Source organism: Mirounga angustirostris, unplaced genomic scaffold, assembly GCF_029215605.1.
Source record: "Mirounga angustirostris isolate CCGP_5_RB_7025 unplaced genomic scaffold, mMirAng1.0.hap1 SCAF_8, whole genome shotgun sequence".
NCBI lineage: Eukaryota > Metazoa > Chordata > Mammalia > Carnivora > Phocidae > Mirounga > Mirounga angustirostris.
The window spans coordinates 29,279,282-29,305,238 of NW_026991716.1; the positions used below are offsets into that span (position 1 = coordinate 29,279,282).

The window sequence follows — 25,957 nt, forward strand, 5'->3', positions numbered from 1 at the left end:
AATTGCGGGTGATAAATCCACTTAGTCTCTTTAATATTCTTTCAGAAATTCACACACACACTCACACACAAATCAGAACAAGGTGGGGACTGCCGAGGGGAGCGGGGAGCGGGCTGGCTCCTCCGACGCTGGGAGGTCCGTACGCTGGGTTACCTTCTGCCCAGCTGCCCACTGGTTGGGACAGGTGGAAGGGAATATTTACAGAGAAAGGGGGCTTTCGTCATCCCAGGGTGAAAGGTCCTAAACTGGGAACCTCCCAAATCTCATTCCAAAAATACCAAAAGTAGAGGTTCTGGGATTAGCAAGAAAATAGTAAGAGACCGGGGTGGAGACAAAACTGTACTACGAAAAGATGAGAGAGCGTGGGGGCGTGGCTACCCGGGGCTAGGTCCCTGCGCCAGGAGAAGGGGAGGAGTCTGTCAGTGTGGGGAGAGGCCTACGGCCACAACCCAATCACTGGACTGAATCACCCCGCGGGGACGAAAAGAAGGCGGAGCCTGCCGACCTGGAGGCGGGGTTTTGTTGGAGCCGGGGCGGAGCCTACAGAGGAGGCGGGGCTTTGGGGACCAGTCTCCGGCTGGGGAACGGAGACCAAAGGAGCTCGGCTGGGGGCGCTGCATTTAGAGGCGGCGGGGGACTGGAGTGACTGAGGGTCGGGCATTTGGCGGGGATCCTGGGAAGTGGTATTTCTGGGGGTGGGGGTTTTTTCGGGGTTCCTGAGGAACTGGATTCGGAGCGTGCCCGCAAGGCGAGAAGTTCCGTGGAGGCCGAGTTTAGGATGTATCGAAATTTGGTGGCCCCAGAGGCAGGTGTGCGGGGCACCCACTGGATCCGCGGCGTGGCTGCAGAACGCGCTTGGGAGGTTGAGGGGCGCGGGGTGGGGCCGGGCCGGGCGAGTCGTTACGGATCCCAGTAGTTCTCGTGGTGCTGCGCGGCAATGATGATGACTACGGTGAGGATAGTACAGAGCACCATGGCTGCGATACCCACCGCCAGGGAGATGAAGGAGAAGTTCCGGGCCTCGCGTGAAGCGATCTCGGCAGACACCATGTCTCCGCGGGCCAAGGCCGTGCGCACCTGCGGCGGAAGGGCGGAAGCAAGAGGATCAGAGCTGCTGCGCCCTCTGAGATGCTCCCCCGAACATCCAGCACTCCCTTAGAACAGGAAAAACCGAGTGAGGCCGCCCTTCCCAGACGCCGCCCTCTAATCCCCTTGCACCTGCACGGCCTTGAAGATGGCGATGATGCCCGTCGGCCAGAAGCAGCAGATGGTGGTCAGCACTGCGATGGGCATGTAGTCGTGCGGCGGGCGCCTCGGCTCCAGCAGGGCCAACCCTGGGCCCTGGGGCGGCGGGGGGAGCGTGGAGGTTACTCCTGTTCCCCCCGGGGTCCCGCCTGTATAGGGCTGTGCAGGGAGAGGACAGGACGTCATTCCCATCCTCTCTGAGCCCGAAAACATTCTGCATCTGGCAGAGTGGTTTTTAAAGCACCATTCTTGCACTTTGCTTCTCAAAGGAACTTATCCACTACCCTTCCAGGACACCCATGAATTCCGCCTAGATCCCTCTCTTGTCTTCATTGCTGTCATTACCCTGTATTCTTATTGGTCTCCACACTCCCTCCCCGGAAGGTATGGCCGCACCAGGGCTGCCCTAGCTCACTTCAGGCCTTGTTTCTTCTCCCCAAGTATCTGCCTGGCCTTCCCTATTCAGTCAGTTCCAGGTTTCTTCTCCCTTCTCCTCCTTGGTCGCCAGATTTCATTTCTTCTCCCCCTCTCTCTTCCTTCTTTCAAACGTCCTCTGGACTTCTGTGCTCCGCTCCCCTTCTCAGACCCTGATCCCTGACCCCAACTGACTGCCAGATCCTCCTCCCCCCCCAACACACACACATTCCCAAGCCTTTCCTCAGTCCCTCCTCTCCCTAGGCCTTGTCCTAGGAACCTGCCCGGTCCCGTGGCCCTGTTTCTCTATCCCACCAGCCCCCAGTGTGTCCCCAGCCCTTCCTCCCAGGCCCCTGTCCACCCTGTACTCACCGTGCCTACCGGGTAGACCGGCACGTAGGCAGTGCAAGGCTGCAGCTGTAAGGGGTAGCCAGGGGCTACGTAGCCCCCCAGTGGCAGCGTGCCTACCGCCCCCGTGTGCGTGGGCACCACGAAGCCCGGAGCCTGGGCAGTATGAGAGGGCGCCGGCGGGGGCGGCGCGGCGGCGGCTGGCGGCGGCGGGGGCAGCGGGCCCTCGAAGCGAGTCTCCTGCAGGTAAGGGTCGGGTGGCATGCGGGGCAAGGTAGCGCAGCCGGGTGGGGGCGCCCCGGCGGCCGGGCCGGGCGGGGCGTGGTGTGGTGGCCGCGGCAGAGTGGCGGAAGATGAGGGACCGCGCTGAGCAGTGGCCGCGGAAGAAGCCAGGCCGCCTGCCCCTAAGCGCGGGAGGGTGGCGGTCCCGGACTGGTGGTAGTGGTGGTGGTGGTGATGGTGAGAGGAAGGGGCTGCCTGTGGGGGAGGGGCGGGGGGTTCGGCCGGGGGCTGCGGGGCATTATAGGGTGGTGGAGAGGTGTGGGGGACTGAGTCTGAGAGGCCTGGGGGTGGTGAGCGGAGGAGAGGGTATGGGGACAGAGACAAGCCAGGTAGAGAAGAGATAAGGAAGGGGGTAAGGGAGAAACACAGAGGGCGAGGGATGGAGAAGGATAATGGGAGAGACAGAGGAGATGGGTGAGAAGCCATCTCTTGGTCTTGGGGCAGGAAAGGGGTTGTATCTAGGCCATCTGTACCCCTCCTTCTTTTTTTCTTTTTTTCCTTTTTTAAAAGATTTTATTTATTTATTTATTTGATAGAGAGAGAGACAGCGAGAGAGGGAACACAAGCAGGGGGAGTGGGAGAGGGAGAAGCAGGCCTCCCGCTGAGCAGGGAGCCCGATGCGGGGCTCGATCCCAGGACTCTGGGATCATGACCCGAGCCGAAGGCAGACGCTTAACGACTGAGCCACCCAGGCGCCCCATCTCCTTCTTTTTTTCAATCTAGTTTTGAAGTCGCAACTCTCCTCCACTCTTCTCCATCTACAGCAATGTGCCCATACATAGCTTTCACCTTCCACCCAAGCTACGGCTGCCTTGGGCTTGCCCATCTGAGCTAGTCCTGTGTGTGCACGTGTAGACATGCAACACTGTGTTAACATGTGCTCAATTCAACAGTTGTATAAACACATGTAGGATGACATATTCCACTCTGCCTTCTTGTCCTGGGGGGGGGTGCCTTAGCCTCTCTGGGAATCCCAGTTCCTCTTTTGGGGCAGATAAAGAAGGGTCTTCTGGATTTTACTCCCCTGACAACCCCCATCTGATCATATCTTTATATATCTCCACTGGATGTCTCCATGCAAGCCAGTGTCATCTGTCCATCTGTCACTCCCAATGATGCTATTCTTGCAGTACCTGGCTGATGCTAGGCCACTCTGTACTTCCCTCACCCTTTCAACCTGTCCCCTTTCCGTGTTGTTGGCAAGGGGACGAGGCTGAGATTGGAAGGAGGAAAGGAAGAGAAGGGAGGGATATAGAAAGAGAAGGGGGATGGGGGTTGAGAGCTGGACAGAAGGGGAATGAAACAGAATCATTCCCCCCCGCCCCCCCCCCCCGGCCCCGGAGGGGTAAGGGAGGGAGGGGGTTGGGGCCAAGGATGGGGGGAAGAGTCCGGAGATGGTGGAAAGGGCAGGTTTTGTTGTTTTTTACCTGACTTTTCCGATGACATGCCTGTGGTCTGGCTGGGACAGGGTCACTGCAGCGGGAGTCGGGGTCCCTGGCTGGCGTCGGAGTCTCGGTGTGCAGATTGCGCAGCCGGCAGCAGCACAGAGATGGAGAGATGAAGACAGCGGCGGGGGGCGGAGGGAGAGCGGAGGGGGGGGGAGCTTAAAGGGACCGAGGAGAGGGAGGGGGAGAGTTTCCGAGGTCCCCTCACTCTGTCTCTCCTCCTCTCACCCCGGCATTCAAGCCCCCAGTTTGGGCTCCCTTGGAGTTGTCATGGAAACAGGGAGGCAAGCAAGACCAGGCAAGGCGGGTGGGACCAAGGGAGGGAAGGAGGGAGGGAGAACTCTCTAGAGTCTTCCCCTCTAAGACTGGCTGTAGTGATTATATCATGGGAGGAAGTGAGCTGGTGCTCAGTGGATTCAGTACCCCAGTCCCCACTGGATCTGGTTCACCCTAGTCAGGGGCCCCCCTCCTCAGCTTCCCTCAGAGTCCCTTTAAGTTCTCAGGATCTTCTTCCAAATCCTTAGCTCTACTTTCCCCCACTTAGGAAAGATAACTGTGTATGAGGGAGAACTGCAGAGCTGAGACCTGAGATGGCTTGAAGAGTTCCCAGGGTTATGGCCTCGGGTGAACTGCAGGTAAAGTGGGAGGCTTGGGTCTATAGTGGTTCAGCGGGAGTTGGGCCTGTGGCTGGGGGAGTGGGGGTGGGAGGACAGAGCGGAAGCTTGGGGGATACAGAGATACCTTTTCCTCCAGGCTGAAGGAGCTGAGCACTTTGGGAGAAGGAGGGGATGGATCAGCTCCTTTCTGGCAACTCCGTTTTGGGAATATGTGCTTGGTCTCCCTTTCCCCCTTTGATAATTGGGCTTCTTAGAGTTCCTGGGCGCGTCAGTGTTCAGATCTATTTTTTAAAATCCCAGCGACCCACCCACCACCCCTGCCAAGACCCGACGCCACCTCCTGGATCGACAGGAGTGTGTGTGGTGGTGGTGGAGGGGGAGGTCCGAGCACAGCTGTAATTCCGGTCTTTTATTTGTTCGTTGTATCTTGGGAGCGCTTATATAGGGAGGGAAGGTGAAAGTACTACTGAGACTTACAGGAGTTGGGCTTTTTGCAAAAACACAGTCGGGGAATCATTAACCCTCCCCGGCCTCCACCTTCAGATTAGTACTCCCCATCCCCCGCCTGAGGCAGTCGCCCTCCCCGGCTGTGTCCTTCCCCTCTGGGTCCACGCGGAGCCTACAGAGCTGAGGCCCTCGCCTGGACCAGTCCCAGGCTCCAGACATTTAGGTCACGGCCCCAAACTGGTCGTTCTGGTTTCCAAGTCGTTCGGGTTCGCTCCTGACCCCCTACCGCCACCCCACCCTCACATCACACACCCCGGGGCACAAATTGGTTTTATTGAGACTTTAGACCTGCGAAGACCTTGTGAATAGAGGGATTCAGACAAGCTTCGAAATCCTTTTTCCTCAAGGGAAGGGCCTTTAAATGCTAAGTGAAAGCCTACCCAGGTATCGGGAAGGGGTCACAGGCGGAGGTGCGGGGCGCCTGGAGCTCGGGAGTCTGGATGCGGTGCGAGGGTCTGCGTCGGAAGCCGCCCACAGGAGCTCCCAGCTAAGGGCAGATTGTGGGGGTCCCTCAAGTTGAAAGACGGGTGGAAACTACGCGAACGTGAGTCAGCGCTGCCCCGGGGGCCTTCCGCCCCTTGAAGGTGGGTCGTATACCAGGAGCCGAGTAGAGTAGGCCAGGAGAAACTGGGCCAGGCTGCACTCTTAGCTCGAGGGGCCTCGAGGACTCTTCGCGTCCCTGGAGACAAGGGCACTACACGCACTTCATAATGAAGAGTTGTAAGACGCTGACCTGGGGCCGGCCGGCGGGCGGGTAGGGGTGGGGTGGGGTCCGCCTGCGCTGGCTTCAGCCCCGATCCGTTGGAGGACGAAATGCGGAGGGTTGCCTTTCCCCGGTCTATTCCCCAGCGCCCTTCCCCCCCACCCCCCACCCTGGGGGAAAGAGAACTTCATGTTTCTCAGCGGAGCGGGACGCCTGAATTGGGAAGTGGGGCAAATCAAGGCCAGGAAATCGGACCCTCGGGTCGCTGGTGCAGCAGGGTCTGGACTGGCCTTTTCTCGATTCCCAGGATATGTTTGCCGCTTCTTCCTCTCCCCACAGGCCTAAATGGATCGCTCTGCCTGTTTCCTCCCCCGCTCCCGGAAGGCAGTGGAATGTTCCATTGCCCCTCCGGTCCGGGCCTGCGTTACAGGGGACGCGGGCACGGTTGCCAGGGAAAGCCCCGGACGTGACGGCGAAGCGCGACCCCTAGCAGCCTCCCCTCTCCCATCCGTCATTCCCCTGCGCGCGCTCTCCTTACACCCTTCCCCTCCCCCCGCGGGTTCCAGTCTAGGGAGAAGTAAGCAGCAGGCGGAGCCAGGCTCACTGACCTAGGCCAGGTGGGAGCTTGCATTCTCCAGGAGGCTGCGCTGCTGCTCAGGGGTCTTTTCTTGCAAAACCCAGGGTCGTGCATGGCTGGGATGGTGCATTAGGAAGATCCTGGGCCTAGGGACGGAGTCCCCGCTGAGTTGGGGGCGGGGTTTCGGGTGCGTGTCGGTGCGTCGACGTGTAGGGGGGTGTGTTTCCCTACAGCCCTGAAGTAAGTTCAAAGCGGGCTATTTTGTGACCTGGACCTAGTGTGAGCACGGGCGGGAGGTCTCGAATGCCGGCGTCTGCTCCGAGGGGAGAGCGTGTTGCCATCTGTCTCACAGGCCCTCATCGCCCCCTTCTCAGGCGGGAGCATGCTGGGCCTCAGGGGGCTGCGGCTCCCCCCGGCGGGGATCCTGCTCCTGTTGCCGTTCCTGCAGCCGCGGCTGCTGCCCGCGGCCCCCGCGCCCCATCGCGCTTCCTACAAACCGGTCATCGTGGTGCACGGGCTCTTTGACAGCTCATACAGCTTCCGCCACCTGCTGGAATACATCAACGAGGTCTGGCAGGGGACACCCGGTTGTGGGGCGTTGGAGGCGTCTGTAGTGACGGGGGAAGGGGAATGGGGAACTGAAAGCTGCCCTTCTGGGCCTGCTCAGTTCCTCGAGGAGCTGGGGCCGGCGTTGGGAGACTCGAGGGATGAGATCCCGGGTTTTAGCAGGGCGCAATAGGCATGTGGACGCTGGCCAGGGGGCGGTGTGGAGGGAATTCATAGTCCATCCCCTGTTGCAGCATTGCCCCCTTCCCACAGACACACCCTGGGACTGTGGTGACAGTGCTCGATCTCTTCGATGGGAGAGAGAGCTTGCGACCCTTGTGGGAACAGGTGCAAGGGTTCGGAGAGGCTGTGGCCCCCATCATGGCAAAGGCCCCCGAAGGGGTGCATCTCATCTGCTACTCGCAGGGTAGGCGCCCTCCCCTTCCCGACTTCTAAGCCCTATCTGAGGCTTGATCCTTACCTGAGGGACACTTCCTAGTGTCCCCTTTTCTGCACCCCAATGTTCCAGCCAGAGCACTAGTACCTGAGACCTATTTTTCTGACTTCCCTCAGCACCTGGGTCTTATCTCTGTGTCCCCAGTGGGAGGGAGGCTCCCCGCCCTGCTGCTCCCTTTTGCCATTACCCATGGTTCTTGGACATAAGGGATAGTGGGGCAGTAAAAAAGCACCCTACAGTTAGAGTCAGAAGACCCAGAATCTGATTCCGGCTCTGTCACTTACACGACGTGTAACCTTTTGCCACAGGGTGTGCCTGCTTTCTCTGGGCCTCAATCTCCTTATGGACTTGTGGTGGTGGGGGCGCCGAGTGGGTAGGCTGTTGGCCTGGCTGTCGCTAAGTCTCAGCCTAATGTGGCATTCTCTTTCCAGGGGGCCTGGTGTGCCGGGCACTGCTCTCCGTCATGGATGAGCACAATGTGGATTCTTTCATCTCTCTCTCCTCTCCACAAATGGGACAGTATGGAGGTGAGTGGGGATGGTGGGCTCCATAGGGGGCCCTGAGGTTTGGGGACACACAGGTTTGGGGCCACTGGACACTGCTGTTCTCTTGCCAGATACGGACTATTTGAAGTGGCTCTTCCCTACCTCCATGAGGTCTAACCTCTACCGGATCTGCTATAGCCCTTGGGGCCAGGAATTCTCCATCTGCAACTACTGGCACGGTGAATAGGGGATGCCAAACTGGGGTCTGCATGGAGGGGGCACCCTGGGGGTAGGGCCTGCTGCTTCCCTGTACCATAACCAACAGCGGTGATGCTGAAGATAACGTATATGTATTGAGCATGTACTATGTGAATAGGCACTGTTCAGAACACTTTATGTGTATTACCTTATTGCTTCAGAGTGTAGTCTGGGGCAGGGGTCAGCAGACTTTTTCTTTGAAGGGTCAGATAGTAAATATTTGGTTGTGACTGTTTTCCTTACCTGTAAAATAATAATATAGTATCTACCCTATAGGGGGTTGCGAAGATTAAATAAATTAACGAACGTGATGTACTTTGAACAGTACGTGGCATCATAGGTTCTGGGTAAAGGTGTTTGCTGTCATGTTTACAATTATTATTGTTGTTACTGTTATATTAGTATTCACCTTGTCTATTATTGTAGTCCCCTGATTGGCCTTCCAGCCTCTGGTCTTGCCTCTTTGCCCTGCTTCTCTGACTCTCTTTCTTTTCTTTTTCTTTTTTCTTTTTTTAAGATTTTATTTATTTATTTGACAGAGAGACACAGCGAGAGAGGGAACACAAGCAGGGGGAGCGGGAGAGGGAGAAGCAGGCTTCCCACTGAGCAGGGAGCCCAATGCGGGGCTCGATCCCAGGATCCTGGGATCATGACCTGAGCCGAAGGCAGACGCTTAACGACTGAACCACCCAGGCGCCCCTCTGACTCTCTTTCTAACTGCTGTTTGTACCTAGACCCCCACCATGATGACTTGTACCTGAATGCCAGCAGCTTCCTGGCCCTGATCAATGGCGAAAGAGATCATCCCAACGCCACTGGTGAGACCCTAGGCTCCTACCTGGGTCCCGTTTTCTGCCTCTCTGACCCCCTGTGTTTCCCTCTCCAGCCTGGCCCGACCCCTGTGACTGACTCAAGCTCTTTTCTTCCCATTCTTCAGCATGGAGGAAGAACTTTCTTCGTGTGGGCCGTCTGGTGCTGATTGGGGGCCCTGATGATGGTGTTATTACCCCCTGGCAGTCTAGGTAATAAGGGATTGTGTGGCCTGAAGATGGGCTAAGGACATCCTCCAACCCCCAACAGTTTTCATCTCAGGCCTGAAACTGGCCCGTACCTCCCACTGTCCAGTTCATGCCCCACCCTCCACGGATCCTGTCACTCAAGACCAAAACGTGGGAGTCATCCCTCAACTCCTTGTATCCCCCCAGTCACTAAGTCCTGCAGACTCTGCTTCCTCTCCATCCCTAAACCCCTGCTTTGTTAAAGCTTTTAACTTTCAGATAATTACAGATTCACAGGAAGTTGCAAAGATAGTTTATTTTTTAAATTTTTTTAAAAGAGTTCATTTATTTATTTGACAGAGAGAGAGAGCCAGTGAGAGAGGGAGCACAAGCAGGGGGAGTGGGAGGAGGAGAAGCAGGCTTCTTGCGGAGCAGGGAGCCCAATGCGGGGCTCCATCCCAGGATCCTGGGACCATGACCTGAGCTGAAGGCAGACGCTTAATGACTGAGCCACCCAGGTGCCCGCAAAGATAGTTTAGAGAGGTCCTGGGTATGTATCCTTCACCCGGTTCCCCCCATGATTGCATCCTATGTAACTACAGCACAATATCAAAACCAGGAAATTCTCATTGTAGGATGTGTGTGTATGGTTCCATGCCATTTTATGTTTCTTACCAACTCTTTCACATACCTGGGCTTCCGTAATAGCCTCCAGCCCCGTCCCCTCCATCCTGTTCCTCAGGAAAATCCATGGCTCCATTGTGCTATGTGTCGGCCTCTGTTGCAGATCATCATGAGTGATCTGAAATGTCACCTAAGCTACTTTAGTCCTCAACAAGGTTTTTTTTTTTTTTTAAAGATTTTATTTATTTAATAGAGAGAGAGGGACAGGAGAGAGGGAACACAAGCAGGGGGAGCGGGAGAGGGAGAAACAGGCTTCCCGCTGAGCAGGGAGCCCGATGCGGGGCTCCATCCCAGGACCCTGGGATCATGACCTGAGCCGAAGGCAGACGCTTAACGACTGAGCCACCCAGGCGCCCCCCTCAACAAGTATTTATTGAGCACTGTATGTATGCCCAGGCACTGTTCTGGGCCATTGGGATGCAGCGGTAAGTGAAAGAGAAGTCCCTGCTATTATGTAGCTTAGGATCTAGTAGTGTAGGAGACAGATCGTAAATGTAAACATACATGTCAGGTGGTGGTAAGAGGAGTCGGGGGAAGGGATTGGAAGATGACTGGAGCCTATGTCAGACAGTGGCCAGACAAATCCTGGAAGAGTTGTCATTTGAGTAGAAACTTAAGGAAGTGAAGGAAGGAGCTGTGCAACAATCTGGGGGGAAAACGACTCAGAGAAAGGAATAGCATCTACAAAGGTTCTGGGGCAGGTGTGAGGAATAAGGAGGCCGGTGTGGCTAGAGCACAGGGAGCTGGGGAGAGGGTGGGAGACGAGATGAAAGGGATAGCGGGGAGCCAGTGACGTGTAGCCTTTGTAGGGCAGTCAGGCCCTTGATTTTTTTTCCCCTAAAATATACATAACATAAAATTTACCATTTTAAGTGTACACTTCAGTGGCATTCAGCACATTGACATTCTTGCATAACCATCACCACCATCCATCTCTAGAACTTTTTTTTCTTCCCAAACTGAAACTCCATAGCCATTAAACATTAACTTGGGATGCCTGGGTGGCTCAGTCGGTTAAGTGTCTGCCTTTGGCTCGGGTCATGATCCCAGGATCCTGGGATCGAGTCCCACATCGGGCTCCCTGCTCAGCGGGAAGTCTGCTTCTCCCTTTCCCTGCCACTCCCCCTACTTGTGCTTGTTCTCTCTCTCTGACAAATAAATAAAATCTTAAAAAAAAACAACATTAACTCCCCATCCCTGCTTCCCCCCCCCAGCTCTTGGCAGCCATGGCCCTTGACTTTTTATTTTGAGTGAGATGGGAAGGCTTTGGAGGGTTTTCAATGAAGGAGTCATGGGACGCCCATAGATGGGATTTATTCTATCTCATTTTACCTCCACAACCCTCTGAAGATAGTAATATAGCACCTTTTAGATGCCAAGGCACTATTCGAAGTACTTTTCAAATAAACCTTGTTTAGTCCTCATAGAGCCAGTGACTGGTGAAGTCAGGCTATCTAACTTAACCACGGGGCTTCACTTCCTCTCTGCAAAGGAAGTATTCTTAGATAGGACAAAGAGAGTAAGTAATATGCTCGGCCACACACGGGTGGGAGTGTGCAGCAGAGCTGGAGTTCAGATCCAGGTCTGTGTGCCCGTGCTGCTCTCCTATACCCTTACCCGGTAATGTTTGTTCTTCATGGCCAGTGCCCACTCACGGCCCATGTCATTAAATAGTAATTTTGAAAAATTTAAGACCTTTTTACTTTGGAATAATTTCATATTGATAAGTTGCCAAAGTATTACAAAAACAATCTTACGTATTCTTCACCTAGATTTTCTAAATGTTAACATTTTACCATGTTTATGCCTTCATCCATTCTCTAAACATACACACAGGGCCTAGGTGTGTTTGTGAACCATTTAAGAGTAGGTTGTAGACATGAGGTCTCTTTATCCCTGAAACTTCAGTATGTCAGTGACTGTTTCCTGTGTATAGGACATTTCTTACATAGCCACGGTACAGTGATGAAAGTCAGGAATTTAACATGGATAGGCTACTCTGTAGACCTGATTCAGATATTTTCCAGTTGTTGCCATAGGGAAAAAAAATCCATTGCAAGATCCAACCTGGGATCGTGAGTCCCATTTACTTGTCCTGTCTCTTTAGTCTTTGTTTTTTTTTCTGGAATACTTCCTCAGTCTTTGTCTCTGGCATCGAAATTTTTGAGGTGTATGGCCCAGCCGTTTTGTAGAATGCCCCTCAGTTGGGGTTTGTTGGCTGTTGGCTCATGAGTAGATTCAGGTTATGCATTTTTGATGGGACTCTGCAGAAGCCATGCTGTAGCCTATCACCTCATGAGGTACAGGGTCCCCATTTTGAGTGTCTTCCTTGCTGCCATGAGTTCCTGAAGTCCCCTAGCCTACCTTGATTTTCTCCACCTCTCCTGATAACCTCCTCCCCTGCCCACCCTCAATCTCTTTGTAGCTTCTTTGGTTTCTATGACGCAAATGAGACGGTCTTGGAGATGGAGGAGCAACCGGTGAGCCCCCTGGGATTACTTCCCCTTTCTTCATGCACTGTCCCACCTCAGTCTGTAGCCCTCCCTGCCGCCGACCCTTGAGAGTGGAAGGGTTCACCCTGTGGGGAGGGGACCTGGGACACCAGCAGGAACTTATTTTGTTTTTCTGTCTGTCTGTCTGCTGTGACCCTTCGCCCACCTTGAAGGTTTATCTGCGGGATTCTTTTGGGTTGAAGACTCTCTTGGCCCGGGGAGCCATAGTGAGGTGTCCGATGGCTGGGATCTCCCACACGGCCTGGCACTCCAACCGTACCCTTTATGAGGCCTGCATTGAACCCTGGCTCTCCTGAGGATGTCCTCAGGGATCCCCCAGGAACTCCCCAGCCCAGAGACCAAGCAGTGGCCTTGGAAAGCAGATGCCAGGCTCCCGTGTGCCTGTGACCACCCCATTGCTCCCACACTGCCCGCACCAACCAGGGCTCCCAGGACCCCTTCCTCTTCTCCTCTGTGAATGACCTCATGTCTGGGGTTTGCTCCGTGCTCTCTCACCCTCGCAAGGCCGAGGCTGGGAAGAGAGAAACCAGGTTTTGAACTTGCAGCTACTCTGCTGCTCCTCGGTCTCGGGCTGTACCGGAGGAGAACCCGACCCCTGCCCGCTGCGGGGGTCTCCTTCCAGGCCACTCAGGTCATTTTTAGCTTCTGTTCTCCCCATGTTCCCTTTTCCTCAGCCCTCCCAACTCCCAGGAAGGGACTACCCATGAGAGTGGGATTCTGAGGCTCCCCTATGGGGACAGTTCTGTTCTTGAAATGTCAGTGTTGGGGATTATCTATGGCCTGTGAGGCCCATCTCAGGTTTGGGGATCCCCCCAGTCCCTATGTTCAGTGTTGGGGTACCCCCTGGGAGCCTAGTTTCTTTGAGGTCCCAGCCCCTCTTTTAGCTGCCATTGAATGGGTGTTAACCCTGTATTAATGGAAATAAAGTTCCATTTCCTCAGTGTGGCTTGGCTCATTTCCAGGTGAGGGGGACCTGGCTCTCCAAGGAGGGTGGGGATGGAGAGCCTGAGGTCTGGGTGCCCGGATGCCTGGTCTGGGGTGGGACCCCCTTGGTATTTCCGCTCTCTAAATGCCCATTCTGTGTGGGTTCCTGATTCTCTGTGGGTTCTTTCCTGCAGAGGACAATTCTCTTCCTGTCCCAACCTAAGCTTGGGGGGCTGAACCCAGGGCTCCAGTGGTTTGTGCCCCAGCCTCATGGATGGAATGTGCCTGCCACCCCCAGGCTAGACGAGGGGCCTAAGGGTCAGGGTGGGCATTCGTTGTACCCCTTTTTGACCTTTGTAGGCCACAGTTGGGTGAGGGGCTGGACAATGAGCCTCCTCTTCCTTGAAAGAAGGAATTTTGGTGGAGACAATAGGGCCCTGTCTACTCTCGCATGGGGGGTGGTGGCTGACTCAACTCTGCCCCCCCCCCCCAAGGCCCTAACAAATGTCATCAAGAAACGGGGAAATTTCCCCTTAGTGCCCTGGGCTGTCCCCCCGCCCCCCCCTTGGCCTTTTGTGAGGACTTGCCCTCCTTTCTTTCTTCAGCTGATCTTGCCTCTTCTCCCATCACCTGACCCTGCTTTTCTCTGCCAGTTCTGTCTCCCTGCCCCCCACTTCTTCCCCAGTCTGTGTTGGGTTGAGGGGTGTGGCAAGGGCCAGGGGTACCAGTGATGTTACAGAGCCAGTAGCCTCTGCTGATTTGGGGAGTCCAGAAATAAGGGGCCTCAGAGGGTTGGAAATTTACTTCTAGGGGGCCCTTCCCTGGGGTGGTGGTGAGGGTAGTGGGACTTGGACCCCACGGAGCAGATCAAGCTGGAACTATGAAGTCTTGTGGGAGGGGGCAAGAATGGGAGGATTCTGTCTGGCCCAGCCCCTCCTCTCCTTCCCAGCCTGCCCAACCCGCCCACCAGTCTGAGCTGCTGCTGCTGAGGCTGGTCTACTTGAAGTCTCCCGGAGAGAGGGAAAGACAGGTGGGGAGACCATGTCAATGGGGGATGAGCCTTAGAATGAGTGTGAGTTGGGGAGTGTTGTGGGAGGGGTGTCGGTGTGGGAGGTAGTAGGGATGTATTTAAGGTGCATTTTCTAGGTGCATGGTTTTGGGTGCAGGGTGTGAGGGGGTGTAATGGTGAATATCTGAGGCTTTGAAGATAGAAAAATTAAGATAGAAGAGGGCATGTTACAGATAGGAGGGTCCTGGGGGAGAGTTAACTGGGTTGTGCAGAGGGGAGGTGGAGGGAGTGTGTTGGGGTGTGCCCTTGCATGATGCTGCGGGGACCGTGTGCGCTGAACGAAGGGGTCACGTTAAATGTACATGCAGGTGTAGACAATGCTGGTGGCTAGTGCAAGTGTGTACAAATGAACGTGCTGACTCCCTTAGAGGGCACTAGCCGACTGGGCTCTTGGAGGGGCTGGAGCTGGAGAGCTTACAAGAGAGGGGAAGGGCCTCCATTAACCTCTTCTTGCCTGCAGCCTGCAGAGTTTGGAGTCAAGGAGAATCATGGGGTCCAGGGATGAGCTATACACTCTCTTAGGCGGACTCTCGTTCCTCCTGCTACTGATGTCAGTCCAGGGGGCCAAGGGTGGATCCCTTAAAGAGAGGTGATGACGGGGGGCGGGGGCAGGTATGAGGTCTTCAGGAAACCTGCTGGGGGTGGGACTTCAACAGGTGGCAAAACCATGAAGTTTAGAATGGGGGTGGGGCCTCATTGGAGCCTTGAGGGGAGAGGGATTCCTGGCCCCCAGGGCCTGGCCCACTCAGTGTCTCTCACCCTCCGGCCTGGGTGCAGTCAGGGGGTCTGCTCCAAGCAGATGCTGGTGGTCCCCCTCCACTACAACGAGTCCTACAGCCAAGCAGTGTATAAGCCCTACCTGACTGTGTGCAGTGGAAGGCACGTCTGCAGCACCTACAGGTGAGGGCTGGGGAGCCTGGACTCTGCAAGTCTTTCAAGAAGAACTTCAAGAACCCAGACCAAAGTCCATAAACCAACATTCACAGCCAGGCCTGTGTTCTAGGACCACATACCGAGTGGCGTGGAGGGAGGTGAGGAGGGAGGTGCAGCAGACCCATGTTGTGTGCTGCCAGGGCTGGAAGAAGCGGCATCCGGGGGCGCTCACCTGTGATGAAGGTAAGACTGGGTCTTCCCAGGCCTGGGGACAGGGCGCGTTGCAGGGCTGGGGAAGCTGGCTGTTGGTCCTGTCTCGAACCGCCCTCCTGCACCCACAGCCATCTGCGCCAAGCCATGTCTGAACCGAGGCGTCTGCGTCAGGCCACAGCAGTGCGAGTGCACCCCAGGCTGGGGTGGGAAGCACTGTCATGTGGGTGAGTGGCCCACCCCCATCCCCACCTCCAGCGGCATCAGGACCTCACCACCCTTGGGGCGCCGGCTCGCCCCCACCCTTTAGCCCTCTCCTCTTTCCCTTAACTAGACGTGGATGAATGTAGGACTGGCGTCACCCTCTGCTCGCACCATTGCATCAACACGGCGGGCAGCTTCACCTGCCACTGTCCCCAGGGTCTGGTGTTGGGCCCGGACGGGCGCACGTGCGCAGAGGGCGCCCTGGAGCCGCCAACCAGTGCCAGCGTCCTCAGCGTGGCGGGTGAGTGAGTGGGGCGGCGAGGGCCCGGGCTCGACTGGGCAGTGGTGACACACTCTTGTCTCCAGTTCGGGAAGCAGAACATGATGAGCGCGTCTTGAGGTGGGAGATCCAGGAGCTGCGAGCGCGCCTGGAGCGGCTGGAGCACGTGAGTGGAGATGGGGGTCAAGCCCTCCCGGCAGGGTGTGCCCCACCCCAGCACTCCTGAGGTGTCTCTTCCTTTGTAGTGGGCTGGTCAGGCCGGGGCCTGGGTCCGAGCTGTGCTGCCCATGCCTCCGGAAGAGCTACAGCCGGAAAAGGTGGCAGAGCTATGGGGCCGCAGTGACAGGATCGAGTCTCTCAGCGATCAGGTGCTGCTGCTGGAGGAGAGGCTAGGCGCCTGTGAGTGAGTCCTCCTACCCCTCTCTGCTCGAACCCCCCTCGCCCAATAGCTGCGCCCAGCTCTCCGAGACACCTTTCCCTAGATCACTTTTCTCTTTTCCCCAAGCCCTTCCCCAACACTTCAGTCTTCCCATACTGTCCCTAGATATCCACACTTCACCCATTCTTCTGGTGCCCTGTCCCCAGTCCACTTCTTGTTGGGTGAGAGTCTCTCCAGTGCCCTGGTAGCCCCAGAAGTCTACAGCCAATGTGTCTGCTTGCTTCCTTGTCATTCACCAGGCTCCTGTGAGGACAACAGCCTGGGCCCAGGCCTCAACCGGCCAAAAAGGAAACTCTCCAGAGCCCCGGTCCCCTAATTTATACAGAAACTGGCCCCGCTAATCCTTTGGGATCGGCCAGGTGGGGAAGTGCAGATAAGGTTATCTGCCACTAAGGAGCAATAGTGATGGAGACTTCCAAGAGCTGAAGAAAGGCGGGGAAGATGGGTGCCTTGGCCCACCCGAGTCTTCTGGCTGGGGCAGGTTGCCTGGGCGAGAACCACTTTAATGCCTTCACAAATGCAGCCAGAAAGTGCCCAGATCTCTCTCTCTCTCTGTCTTTATTCTCGGTTTCTTGCTGTTATCCAGATAATTAATAAAAACCAACCACGCAAAACTGGGTCCTGCCCTCTCCTTTTGCTCCCAGCCCATCTCCCCAGTTTGTGGGCATAGGTCTGGGGTGGGAGGCAGGAGTGGTTAATGCCACAGGGAGGAAATGAAAACTGGCTCAGAGAAGGGAAGCCTCAAAAGGAAGAGAAATAAATTAAAAGCCCTCCCATCCGTCCAGCCAGGGTTCAGTTCCTTTCCCCAATTCCCCAGGGAGCAGAAGTGAGTGCAGCACCTGATGTCTGCCTCTTCCCTTGTGTGTGGTTAGAATGGTACAGCAGGGCTGCAGGGGGCTGGATTGGGGCCAGGACCACTGAAGAACTGTACCACAGGGACAGGGGGAAGCAGAAATGTGGAGACCAAACTGGCATCTAGGAGTATGCTCACCCCTGGGCACCTGGGTATGGGCAGGATGAGATAGACCTCTGAGTGAGAAGAGTCCAGCCTCCACTGACAGGCTCCATGGGAGGGAGTGTGAGGGTGCTGAAGAGTGTTCCCAGGATAAGCCAGGAATGTTCCAGGCATCACTTCCAGCCACAGTGTGAGGAGTCCTCACAAATGGATAAGTCCACTGAATCCATGGACTTGTGGGAGGGTATTGTTCCACAGAATGGATGAGTCCACTGGCCAATGTGGGGTGGAGAGGGAGAGAAGATCACAAAGGAAGAGGGTCCACTGGGGAAAGGATGGCGTGTTCCCACCCTCGTGTAGGTGAGCCACTGGAGATGAGGGGGGAGGTAACCGTCCCACAGACAAGATGGCACAGGAGGTGGGTGGGGTCAGAGTGGAGACTGCACCGAGGCAAGAGAGTCCGTGGGGGAGAGCTGGGAGGGGACAAGGAGCGGTGCTGTATCCACATTCACTTCAGAAGTTGAAGATTCCCAAGAGGAGAACAGTGGGGAGAGGAGAAACAAGGAAGAGGATCAGGGCGCACTGGGCGGGTAGGTGTGGGAGGAAGGTGGGGGTAAATGGGAGGGGAGTTCAGAGCCGGGCCTCGCCCACCCCTCCAGACTTCTTCAGATAGTCACCACCGCCCCGGCCATCAGTGGAGATTTCCCGGAAAACGGTGAGCATGGAGTGTCGGACTCTGTCAGCCAGAGCTGGGACGTCATCTGGTGTCAGCCCTTCTGTGGGCACGGGGGGCAGCACCCGTACCTGACATCGCCCTGGGAGGGGGTGAGCACCATCATGGCCTGTCTCCCTGGGCCTTTGCCCACAGGTGGGGCACAGTTTCTGAGCTCTCCTGCTCCTCCCTCCCCAACCTTTCAGTTCTCTTCCCCCTACCCTGGACAACTGGCCCTGTGCTTGTCAGCTGCCACCTGGTCCGAGGCCCTCCTGCACAAAGCCTTCCCCATGCACCCAGTCCAGACACCTCCTCAGCACTCTTTCAGCCCCCATCGTCTCAGCTTAGCCTTTACTGCCGAGTGTTACTATAGCGTTGTGCACACAGGCCTTATCTCTCCCACTGGACAGTAACGGCCCCTCCTGGAGGGACTGAGCGTTACCCGTGTAGCAGGGTATGGTGGGTGCTTAATAAATATTTATTGGTTGATGTGCGGTCACACTGGATGATCCTCTGGACATCTCAGTTCTGACACCGACCCATCCTCCTCCCTGGTGGGGCCAATCCCTCTAACCTCTCTCATCCATGGCCCTTCTGGCCACCCCCAGCCCCAGGTCTACTCGAGCCCTCACCGGAAGTGAAGCGGCGCTCCTTCTTGCAATAGAAGTCTTGATAGGAGGACATGACTATGGGGACAATGGGAACCTGGGGAAAGGGAAAAACAAACAGCCCACATTTCCCTTCCAAGGCCCTATGACAAGCGTCTGCCAAGAAAGAAAGGGATGGTGGAAGCTGGGGGGCTCAGTAGCAGAAGGGGAAGTAGTCGTTACCTGGGCTTGCACTGCAAGGTGGAAGGCGCCACGTTTGAAGGGCAGCATGGAGCCATTGTGGTTTCTCGTGCCCTCAGGAAAAACCCAGACCCGCACCTGGGGAACCACACACGGAGGGGTCAGAATATGGTTGTGACGCTGTAATGGGACCGCTGAGGCCCGCTGGCCCTGCATCTCAGTTTATTTACAACTGCGCTACTCCACAATGCCCTGACCCTCCTTTCCCACAGGGTGACTCACGTCCTGGGTGAGCAGGGTCTGGGCGACTTCAGACATGACACTGATGGCATCCCCTGTGCGCTTCCGGTCGATGAAGATGACTCCTGCCAGCCAGCATGCCAGCCCAGCAGAGCCAGCCCACAGCAGCTCACGCTTGGCAATGGGCACACAGCGGCCTGGCAGTACCTCCATCATCCCTAGGGCAAAGGTGGGGTGGGTGAAGGGTGAAGGCCAAAGGAGGTGAAGTGTCAGGGTAAGCGGGGCCACACTACTAAGGACTGGAGATAAAGGAAAAGGGAGACTGAGGGGAGGAAGAGGTGATTAAACATGTATTAGCCTGCCTATGCAGGTGAGAAGGTCTGGCGGGGGGGAAGGGGAGAAGGGAGCCAGGGGGCAAAGTTCAGATGAAGGGGAGGTGAGGACCCCTAGAGGAAGAGATTCTGGGGAAGGAAGAAGGGCATGGCAGGGGTGGGGGGGAGGTGTGCCCTATGAGGGATCTCACCAAGCAGGTCCAGTGAGCTCTGGTGGTTGGAGACCACGACGTAGGGCTGGGAGGGAGGGAAGTGGTGAGCCCCGCGCACCTCCACTCGGATCCCATACAGGTATTTGATGTGCAGCAGCATCAAGCGCAAGATCCTGTGGGGTCATGGCAAGGGGTTCCAGCAGGACCCACTGCCGTCCGTCGGCAGGCCTCCGTTCCCCCATCCCGCTGTCTTCCCAGGCATCTTTGCAGTCTTCTGGCCTTCCTTGTCCCTGGGCTCTCTCTACTTTCTCTACACACCCCACATCCTCCCCATCCACTGCTCACTTCTGACTCTGAGGTTCTCTCATCACCCAACCCCCCCCCCCCCCCCCCCCCCGCCGCCAGCCCTCACTTCATGTTCTCGACGTTTCGCCCTCGCACGGCACACACAGGGATGGCGAGCACAGCCAGGAAGAGGATCCAGCCATTGTAGAAGGCCATCTTGAAGAAGTATTTGGCACTGGGGCTGCAGAACCACAGGGCGGGCAGCAGGAGGGGCAGCAGAAGGAGGAGGAGCAGCGGCGCGGTCCATACCCCCGGCCACAGCTCCATTCTGGCCGCCTGCAGGGGAAAGGGCAAGGGACAGTGGGCCTGGCTCCTGGGTGGGGGAGAGGGGTGGGCAGGGCACAGAAGCTATGAGGACAAGGGCCAGAGACACAGGATGGGGTCAGGGCTCCCAGCAAAACCTGCCCAGGAAACCTCTCTGGGATGGGGGTGCGGGGGGCTGGGAGCTCAGGACTGCTCTCCCACCCCTCTCCTGGAAGGCTCCAGAAACATTCACAAAGACAAGAGACATGAGATACGGCCATCCACAACTCAGACACATGATAAGAGGACAACAGTAACCGCAATAGACACTTGCAGCTGGTAAGGTCTTAGGACTGTCTGTCTAGTGTGGTAGCTTGAACCGAGATTTGCTGTAAGTGTTAAGATACACATTAGATTTCAAAGACTCTGAATAAAAAAACAGAATGTAAAATAGCCCACTAATAATCTTTTGTATTGATTACATTTTGAAATCTTAACCTTTCAGAATACTGGCTTCGACAGAACATATTATTAAAATTAAATTCACCGGGGCGCCTGGGTGGCTCAGTCGTTAAACGCCTGCCTTTGGCTCAGGTCATGATCCCAGCGTTCTGGGATCGAGCCCCGCATTGGGCTCCCCGCTTGGCGGGAAGCCTGCCTCTCCCCCCTCCACTCCCCCTGCCTGTGCTCCTCTCTCACTGTGTCTCTCTCTGTCAAATAAATAAATAAAATCTTTAAAATAAATAAATAAATAAAATTAAATTCACCTTGTTACTTTTTACCTTTTTTGACGTATCTACCAGAAAATTAAAAATTACATGTGGCTTGCCTTATATTTCCGTTGGGTTAGGGCTGATCTATAGACTATGTTAAACCCTTAAATACGAACCACACAATTTACATTTTACAGGAGGTTAAATAACTTACCTGAGGGGACAGGGCTCCTCAGAGGCACTTCCTCGTTTAAACCTAAGCAGCTTGTATTCCTAACCACGGTGCCGCTGCTGCCCATATAAATACACATAGGTGTACACATAGCAGATACAGTTACGGGACAGAACACCCACAGACATTCTCAAGAGCACAGTGGCTAGAATAAAGGCTCTGTCACTAACGCAAACACAAACCCACACAGTCATACACAGACTGACCCGCTCACACCAGAAGGCAAACTTAAAATCATGCCCAGTAACAGATGAAGGAATGTGTAGTAAATGCATAACCAGAGAAACCCTTCTCCCCCAAGGTAGCCACCCCCACCCCCCTTCCCATTCCCAGATAAACCCATAGACATACCAGAAGTAGCTACCATCTATCAATCCTGCCTCCACAGGCAGGCAAACAAATCCTTCTGCCCCCTTCCCCCGCTTCCAGGGATACTGCAGGCTACCTGGTCAGGCAGATACAATGCGTAAGGCCTGACCAAGTGAAAAAAAAAAAAAAAGAGGGCAGAGAGTAAAACAGACATCACACCACCTGCCCTGGGAGAGGAAAGAGTTCAGGAGGAAGAGGTGCCGGCAGGCACACAGAACCTGCCTTCTAGGTTCTTCCTCCTTCCTCCACTCTGCCCCACTGTTGGCCGCAGGGTCAGAAGTCACAAAATGGTGTTCAGGCAATACCTGTCACTCCCAGCAAGGCTACAGGCACTCCCTTCCAATGACAAGGAGGTCTGTGTTCAAAGGTAAGTCCGTTGCCAATCAGGGAAGGTTAATAAATAGGCACTAGAGAAACAGTCGTCCACATGGCAACCACAGAGATCTTTCTGTGACACAAATCCGAGCATTTCCCTGTCTTGTCTACAGGCCCTTTAGACAAGTTGACTTCTGCTTCCATCTTTGGCCACACCCCCACAAAAGCCTTTTTCGCGCCAACTCCAGTTCCTCAGATACACCACAGTCTTTCCTGCTTCTGTGCTGCGAACAGGCTGGAATGCCCTTCTGCCTCTTCATTTGCCTCACACAGCTCAGCCTCATGCTTTGGAAGCTTTCTTGAACCCCACCTGGCCTGAGTTTTCATTACACGTTCATCTCGATCACTGGTTCTCAAAGTGTAGAGATGCATATTCTTGGACCTCACCCCAGATCTCCCGAATCAGACATCCTGGGCCTTGGGCCCAACAATCTGTATTTTAACAAGCCCTCCAAGTGAGTCTGGTGTGCACACAAGTCTGAGAACCACTGATTTTGACACCACAGTGTATGTAACTGCTCACTGGCATTTCTGTTCCTTCCCTAGTCTGTAAGTGGCTTGAGGGTAGGAACTCCCAATACCCGGGACAGCAGGAGGCAGAGAGGGGGCTCAATAAACATCTGCGGAACAGATTATAAGGCTGAACACATAACCACACAGCCATAATTAATGACAGAGATGATCAGGAATCAAATAGCTACACTCTTGAGGACTATTAACTGTGAAAAGATAAGTCACCAGAAAACCATGAACATAAGAAGCCTAACAGTAACCTCTGAATATGCACACACAATATCCGGTCACATTGAAAGGAGAGCACCAACAATCAAGATAGCGCATCCCATCTCACACAGAAGAGAAACATACAGAATGGGGATTAACATGCCACAGGGGAGAGATGCTGCTGTCATCAAATACATGCCAACAGTGCAAAAAGAGTGGGGAAGAGATAACGTGCACAGCAGGGCTGACCCTGTGGCATGCACTGAGCTCCATGAAGACAGGCCCCTGGAAAGAGAATGTATGTGAAGAGACACAGGCCATAGCCCCCGGAAAGAGAATGTATGTGAAGAGACACAGGCCAGGAAGGTCAGCAAGGTAAGGCATATGGGGATGGTTCTCTGGGGACATGAAGGCCCCGTCACCTTTTTCTCTAATACACGACATTAAGTGACCCTCTCCGGAGCAGAAATGTCCAAGGATTAATAATTAGCACCATGGAGTGCCAAATGGGTAATGTGCATAAGACTCACAAAAATATACTGCCAATAAAATGAAATAAATAGTATGTGTAACCAGAAGCACATATGCTGTGGACGTGTCACATCAGCATAAATATGATAAATATGTAAAGGATCACAGCACGCACAGGTGTGGTGTGAACCCTGACTGGGAAACACATGCAGCACACAGGTCAGCCTGATCACAACAGGAGTGTGCACTAGTCAACTAAACCACAGGATCCCACACAGGAAGACTTACTGCATATGACAGGATCGTGGACATAATACATGATATATGAACCAAAACAAGTAAGGGATAATCTTTACATGCAAAAGTAAACATGCAAAAGCATAAAATGTGCAAGAAACATGAAACCACATAATGGATGCAATAACATAAAAACTCACACATTTGAACACTGTCAAGACTGGGCATGAGACACGGACATAAGATAGGAGAATGGGCAATTCTGATGGAAAATAACACATCATTTCTCCACAGTCCACGGATAGCATAGGGAGAAGCTAGCCGCACATAATCCATTATACATGTCAAAGGCACACAGACTCAATGTAGAAAACATGGCCCCCCACAAAGCATCTGTGTGTCAGTAAGGATCTAGCCCAGTGTGGACGGCCACTGAGAAAGGTCCTGTGCCTAGATGGAAACAGGTATCTGAGGGCATTCCTAGGAAGCAAATTCTGCTGGGGGAAGGAGAGCAAGAAACCGCCTTCTCCCGGCCACAACCCCCTAAGAGTCATGTGGGGCCAAAGGGCAGGAAAAGGAATTGGGGACGGTGTCAGGAATTCCCTCTTCAGGACTCTCTGTCCACACCCCCATCCCAAATTCACAGGGTCTCCGAGTCTCTCCTCCCTCTGTGTCTCTTCCATCCTTCCTCCCTCTCAGGGCCCCTCTCCTTTCCCCAGCAACCGTCTCTCCAGCCCGCCTCCCAGACCCAATCTCTCCCCCATCCCCTCCTCCAAGTCCCTCTCAGCACCCTCCTCCCACTTCCTCCCATCCCTTTCCCGCCCCCACCTCAGTGGGGTGGGGGGCCCGGGGGGCTGGCCCCCTCCCCAGCCAGGCTGCGGCAGCGGTGGTGGCGGGTGGCTGTGTCTCTGCCTCGGTCGGGGTGTCGGTGCCAAAGGGGCGACAGGATTTGGGGGTGTCCTAGCCCCGGCCGATGGAGGGGAGGTGAGAGTGGGAGGCTGGGCCCATTGCGGTAGGAATGGTGAGGGGGGTTGTCCCCCCAGCTCCCTCCCTTCCTCCCTTCCTTCCTGCTGTCTCTCTGAGGGCTGGGGCTGCTGTTGCCGCTATCCCCCCCCCCCCAACGCCTGCTGGTTTCCGGGGCTGGCCAGGAAGTAGGGGGCGGTGATGGGCGGCCCGTTTTGCCAATCGCCCCCCAGAGACGCAGGCATCTCCTCCCAGCATCGGCCAGTCTCCTCTTGGTAGCTCCGCCCGCGAGAGCTCGGCTGGGCTCTGCCTGGGTCTCTGGCCTTCTCTGGCTCCAGCTGCGTCTTTTTCTCCTCCAACTCCCTTTCAGTACACATGGCTTGTGTGTCCCTTGGTGCTGTATTCCTTCCTTGACCCATTCCTTCTTCATCAGCTCTCCTCTTCCTGGAAATTTCACTTGGTTTCTTCCATTCTCAACTCCCTTATCTGCTGTTTATTCCTTCCAACTCTTCTCCGAATACCTCTTTCCTGTCCCCCATTCAATTCCAGATATTTTCAAGCACCTACTATACGCTAAGCACTGAGTTCTCCATCTGTCGTCTTCTTTCCAGGGCTCCATCTCCCTGACCCTGCAGCTCTCGCTGATTCTTTATGACTTTTGCCCTCCCCCTACCCCGTCCCCACTATCGCCCAGCAGTCCAGCTCCCTCCTTCAACCCCCTCAGGTCTTTAAAGAGAAGGGATACTCTCAGAATCTCTCCCTGCCCCTGTCCTCCCACGCTCTTTATTTAACCTCAGTACTTTTGCTTTTCTGGTTCCTTCCTATCGGTCTCCTTAGTCATTGAAGCTGAGACAGCCCCTCTCCACAACATAGAATCTGAGCGCATCTTTTCCAATAGAAACTGGGCATTAGGTTGCTTTAAAAAAGAAAATGAGAAAGAACGCTAGGTTACTCTGGGATGAGCATGCCTCGTTAATTCTGTGGTCCTGTATCTCTTCCCTCTCCAGCCCCTGATCTCCTCTTCCCCATACTTCCACTATCCCTCTACCGGGATCATTCCATCACTCCTCTCCTTGGTTTCCACCTCTTCCTCAATAACTTTTCTCCTAAACCTGTACAGGCATCCTGTACCTTCACCTCCCGCTCCCTCCTCTAGGCAACTCCCAACCTCTCACCTTTCCTCACTTGAGTCACGTGGGACCTTTTCTGGGTGTTGTACTGCCCTCAGCCTCTGTCCCCGCTGCCAGACACAACCTCGGCCCTGCTTGAGTTTACACGCCCTGAAGTAGAGGATGTAAAGAACACTGGTAGTGGGAGGGCTGTTACCTAGTTCTGCTCCTTGGGCCACAGTGAGGATCACTGACTGTAGAAAAGGCCCAAACTCGTACAAAAAGCCCAAGCTCTGGCTTGCCCAAGTCCCAGGGGTCCAACCCAGGAGGAAGACCCCAGTTCTGCGGGACACATTACAGGACGGAAGGGGCGGGCCTGACCCCATTCCACCGCGGGTCGCCCAAAAAGGGGCGGGCCTTAGCCCCCTCGGCACCTACTCACGAAAGGGTGGAACTAGGCCTTTTCTGCTTTTAAGGTTTAAAACGGAGTCGAGATCAACTCTGTCATACCCTGTGTCACATTAAAAAGGTGCGGGCCTTTAGTTTTGTTCTGCAAATCACCTAAGGAGGAGCAGGCTGAGTTCTCTAGCCGAGGGAGATGGGTTAACACCAGCGCCGCAGATCGATGCTCGCACCATCCAAACGTCGAGCTGATCCCAGTTCTGCTCCCTTCTTCACCAAAAAGGAGGGGCGAACCCAAGTTCTGCTCTCTACGTCACGAAAGGAGGCCGGAGCCATTTTGAACGCTGCGACCCTAGTATTTGGTCTCTTGCCGAGCCTTTCGCCGTCTTTTCCGTTCTCGGCCAATCAGGGGTGAAAGAAACTGCCCAATCAACCTAGAGAGACCAGAGCCGGAGGACCCGGATGAGGCCGAGCCAAGGCCTTTGAACCCCAAACCCCGCCAATCGTAGAGCAGTCAC

The 25,957-nt window shown here is 55.0% G+C and overlaps 4 protein-coding genes across 18 annotated transcripts; 2 read left to right on the forward strand and 2 right to left on the reverse strand.

Moving 5' to 3' along the window:
* Window positions 1-867: 867 nt before the first annotated feature.
* PRRT1 (proline rich transmembrane protein 1) lies at window positions 868-6,344 on the reverse strand. Of its 8 annotated transcripts, XM_064597440.1 has the most exons (7): window positions 6,170-6,314; window positions 5,592-5,980; window positions 4,476-4,504; window positions 3,717-3,892; window positions 2,032-2,247; window positions 1,219-1,404; window positions 868-1,077 (listed from the first exon to the last, which is right to left on the reverse strand). In XM_064597440.1, the coding sequence occupies exons 2-7, from the start codon at window positions 5,750-5,752 to the stop codon at window positions 901-903; spliced, it is 945 nt and encodes a 314-aa protein (XP_064453510.1). In that variant the 5' UTR covers window positions 5,753-5,980; window positions 6,170-6,314; the 3' UTR covers window positions 868-900. The 8 variants fall into 8 exon arrangements, with proteins under 8 accessions (XP_064453510.1, XP_054361783.1, XP_064453513.1 ...); XM_054505808.2 differs by lacking the exon at window positions 5,592-5,980 and having other exon boundaries at window positions 6,170-6,344; XM_064597443.1 differs by lacking the exon at window positions 5,592-5,980 and having other exon boundaries at window positions 2,032-2,570; window positions 3,717-4,504.
* On the forward strand, window positions 5,456-14,120 carry PPT2 (palmitoyl-protein thioesterase 2). 2 transcript variants are annotated; one of them, XM_064597438.1, is made up of 9 exons: window positions 5,456-5,578; window positions 6,513-6,706; window positions 6,958-7,111; window positions 7,573-7,668; window positions 7,758-7,865; window positions 8,619-8,702; window positions 8,822-8,906; window positions 11,992-12,046; window positions 13,953-14,120. In XM_064597438.1, exons 1-9 carry the CDS (start codon window positions 5,569-5,571, stop codon window positions 14,118-14,120), a joined length of 954 nt encoding a protein of 317 aa, XP_064453508.1. In that variant the 5' UTR covers window positions 5,456-5,568. The 2 variants fall into 2 exon arrangements, with proteins under 2 accessions (XP_064453508.1, XP_064453509.1); XM_064597439.1 differs by lacking the exon at window positions 13,953-14,120 and adding an exon at window positions 12,232-13,498.
* A 419-nt stretch (window positions 14,121-14,539) lies between these two features.
* Window positions 14,540-16,458, forward strand: EGFL8 (EGF like domain multiple 8). 2 transcript variants are annotated; one of them, XM_045866623.3, is made up of 8 exons: window positions 14,540-14,661; window positions 14,850-14,972; window positions 15,076-15,188; window positions 15,287-15,382; window positions 15,490-15,660; window positions 15,726-15,805; window positions 15,885-16,038; window positions 16,318-16,458. In XM_045866623.3, the coding sequence occupies exons 1-8, from the start codon at window positions 14,561-14,563 to the stop codon at window positions 16,392-16,394; spliced, it is 915 nt and encodes a 304-aa protein (XP_045722579.1). In that variant the 5' UTR covers window positions 14,540-14,560; the 3' UTR covers window positions 16,395-16,458. The 2 variants fall into 2 exon arrangements, with proteins under 2 accessions (XP_045722579.1, XP_045722578.1); XM_045866622.3 differs by lacking the exon at window positions 14,540-14,661 and having other exon boundaries at window positions 14,665-14,972.
* A 161-nt stretch (window positions 16,459-16,619) lies between these two features.
* AGPAT1 (1-acylglycerol-3-phosphate O-acyltransferase 1) lies at window positions 16,620-25,864 on the reverse strand. 6 transcript variants are annotated; one of them, XM_045866632.2, is made up of 8 exons: window positions 25,599-25,864; window positions 25,104-25,208; window positions 19,670-19,878; window positions 19,297-19,430; window positions 18,816-18,991; window positions 18,576-18,671; window positions 18,378-18,450; window positions 16,620-17,848 (listed from the first exon to the last, which is right to left on the reverse strand). In XM_045866632.2, the coding sequence occupies exons 3-8, from the start codon at window positions 19,867-19,869 to the stop codon at window positions 17,664-17,666; spliced, it is 864 nt and encodes a 287-aa protein (XP_045722588.1). In that variant the 5' UTR covers window positions 19,870-19,878; window positions 25,104-25,208; window positions 25,599-25,864; the 3' UTR covers window positions 16,620-17,663. The 6 variants fall into 6 exon arrangements, with proteins under 6 accessions (XP_045722588.1, XP_045722587.1, XP_045722586.1 ...); XM_045866631.2 differs by lacking the exon at window positions 25,104-25,208 and having other exon boundaries at window positions 25,548-25,864; XM_045866630.3 differs by lacking the exon at window positions 25,104-25,208 and having other exon boundaries at window positions 25,599-25,862.
* Window positions 25,865-25,957: the final 93 nt, after the last annotated feature.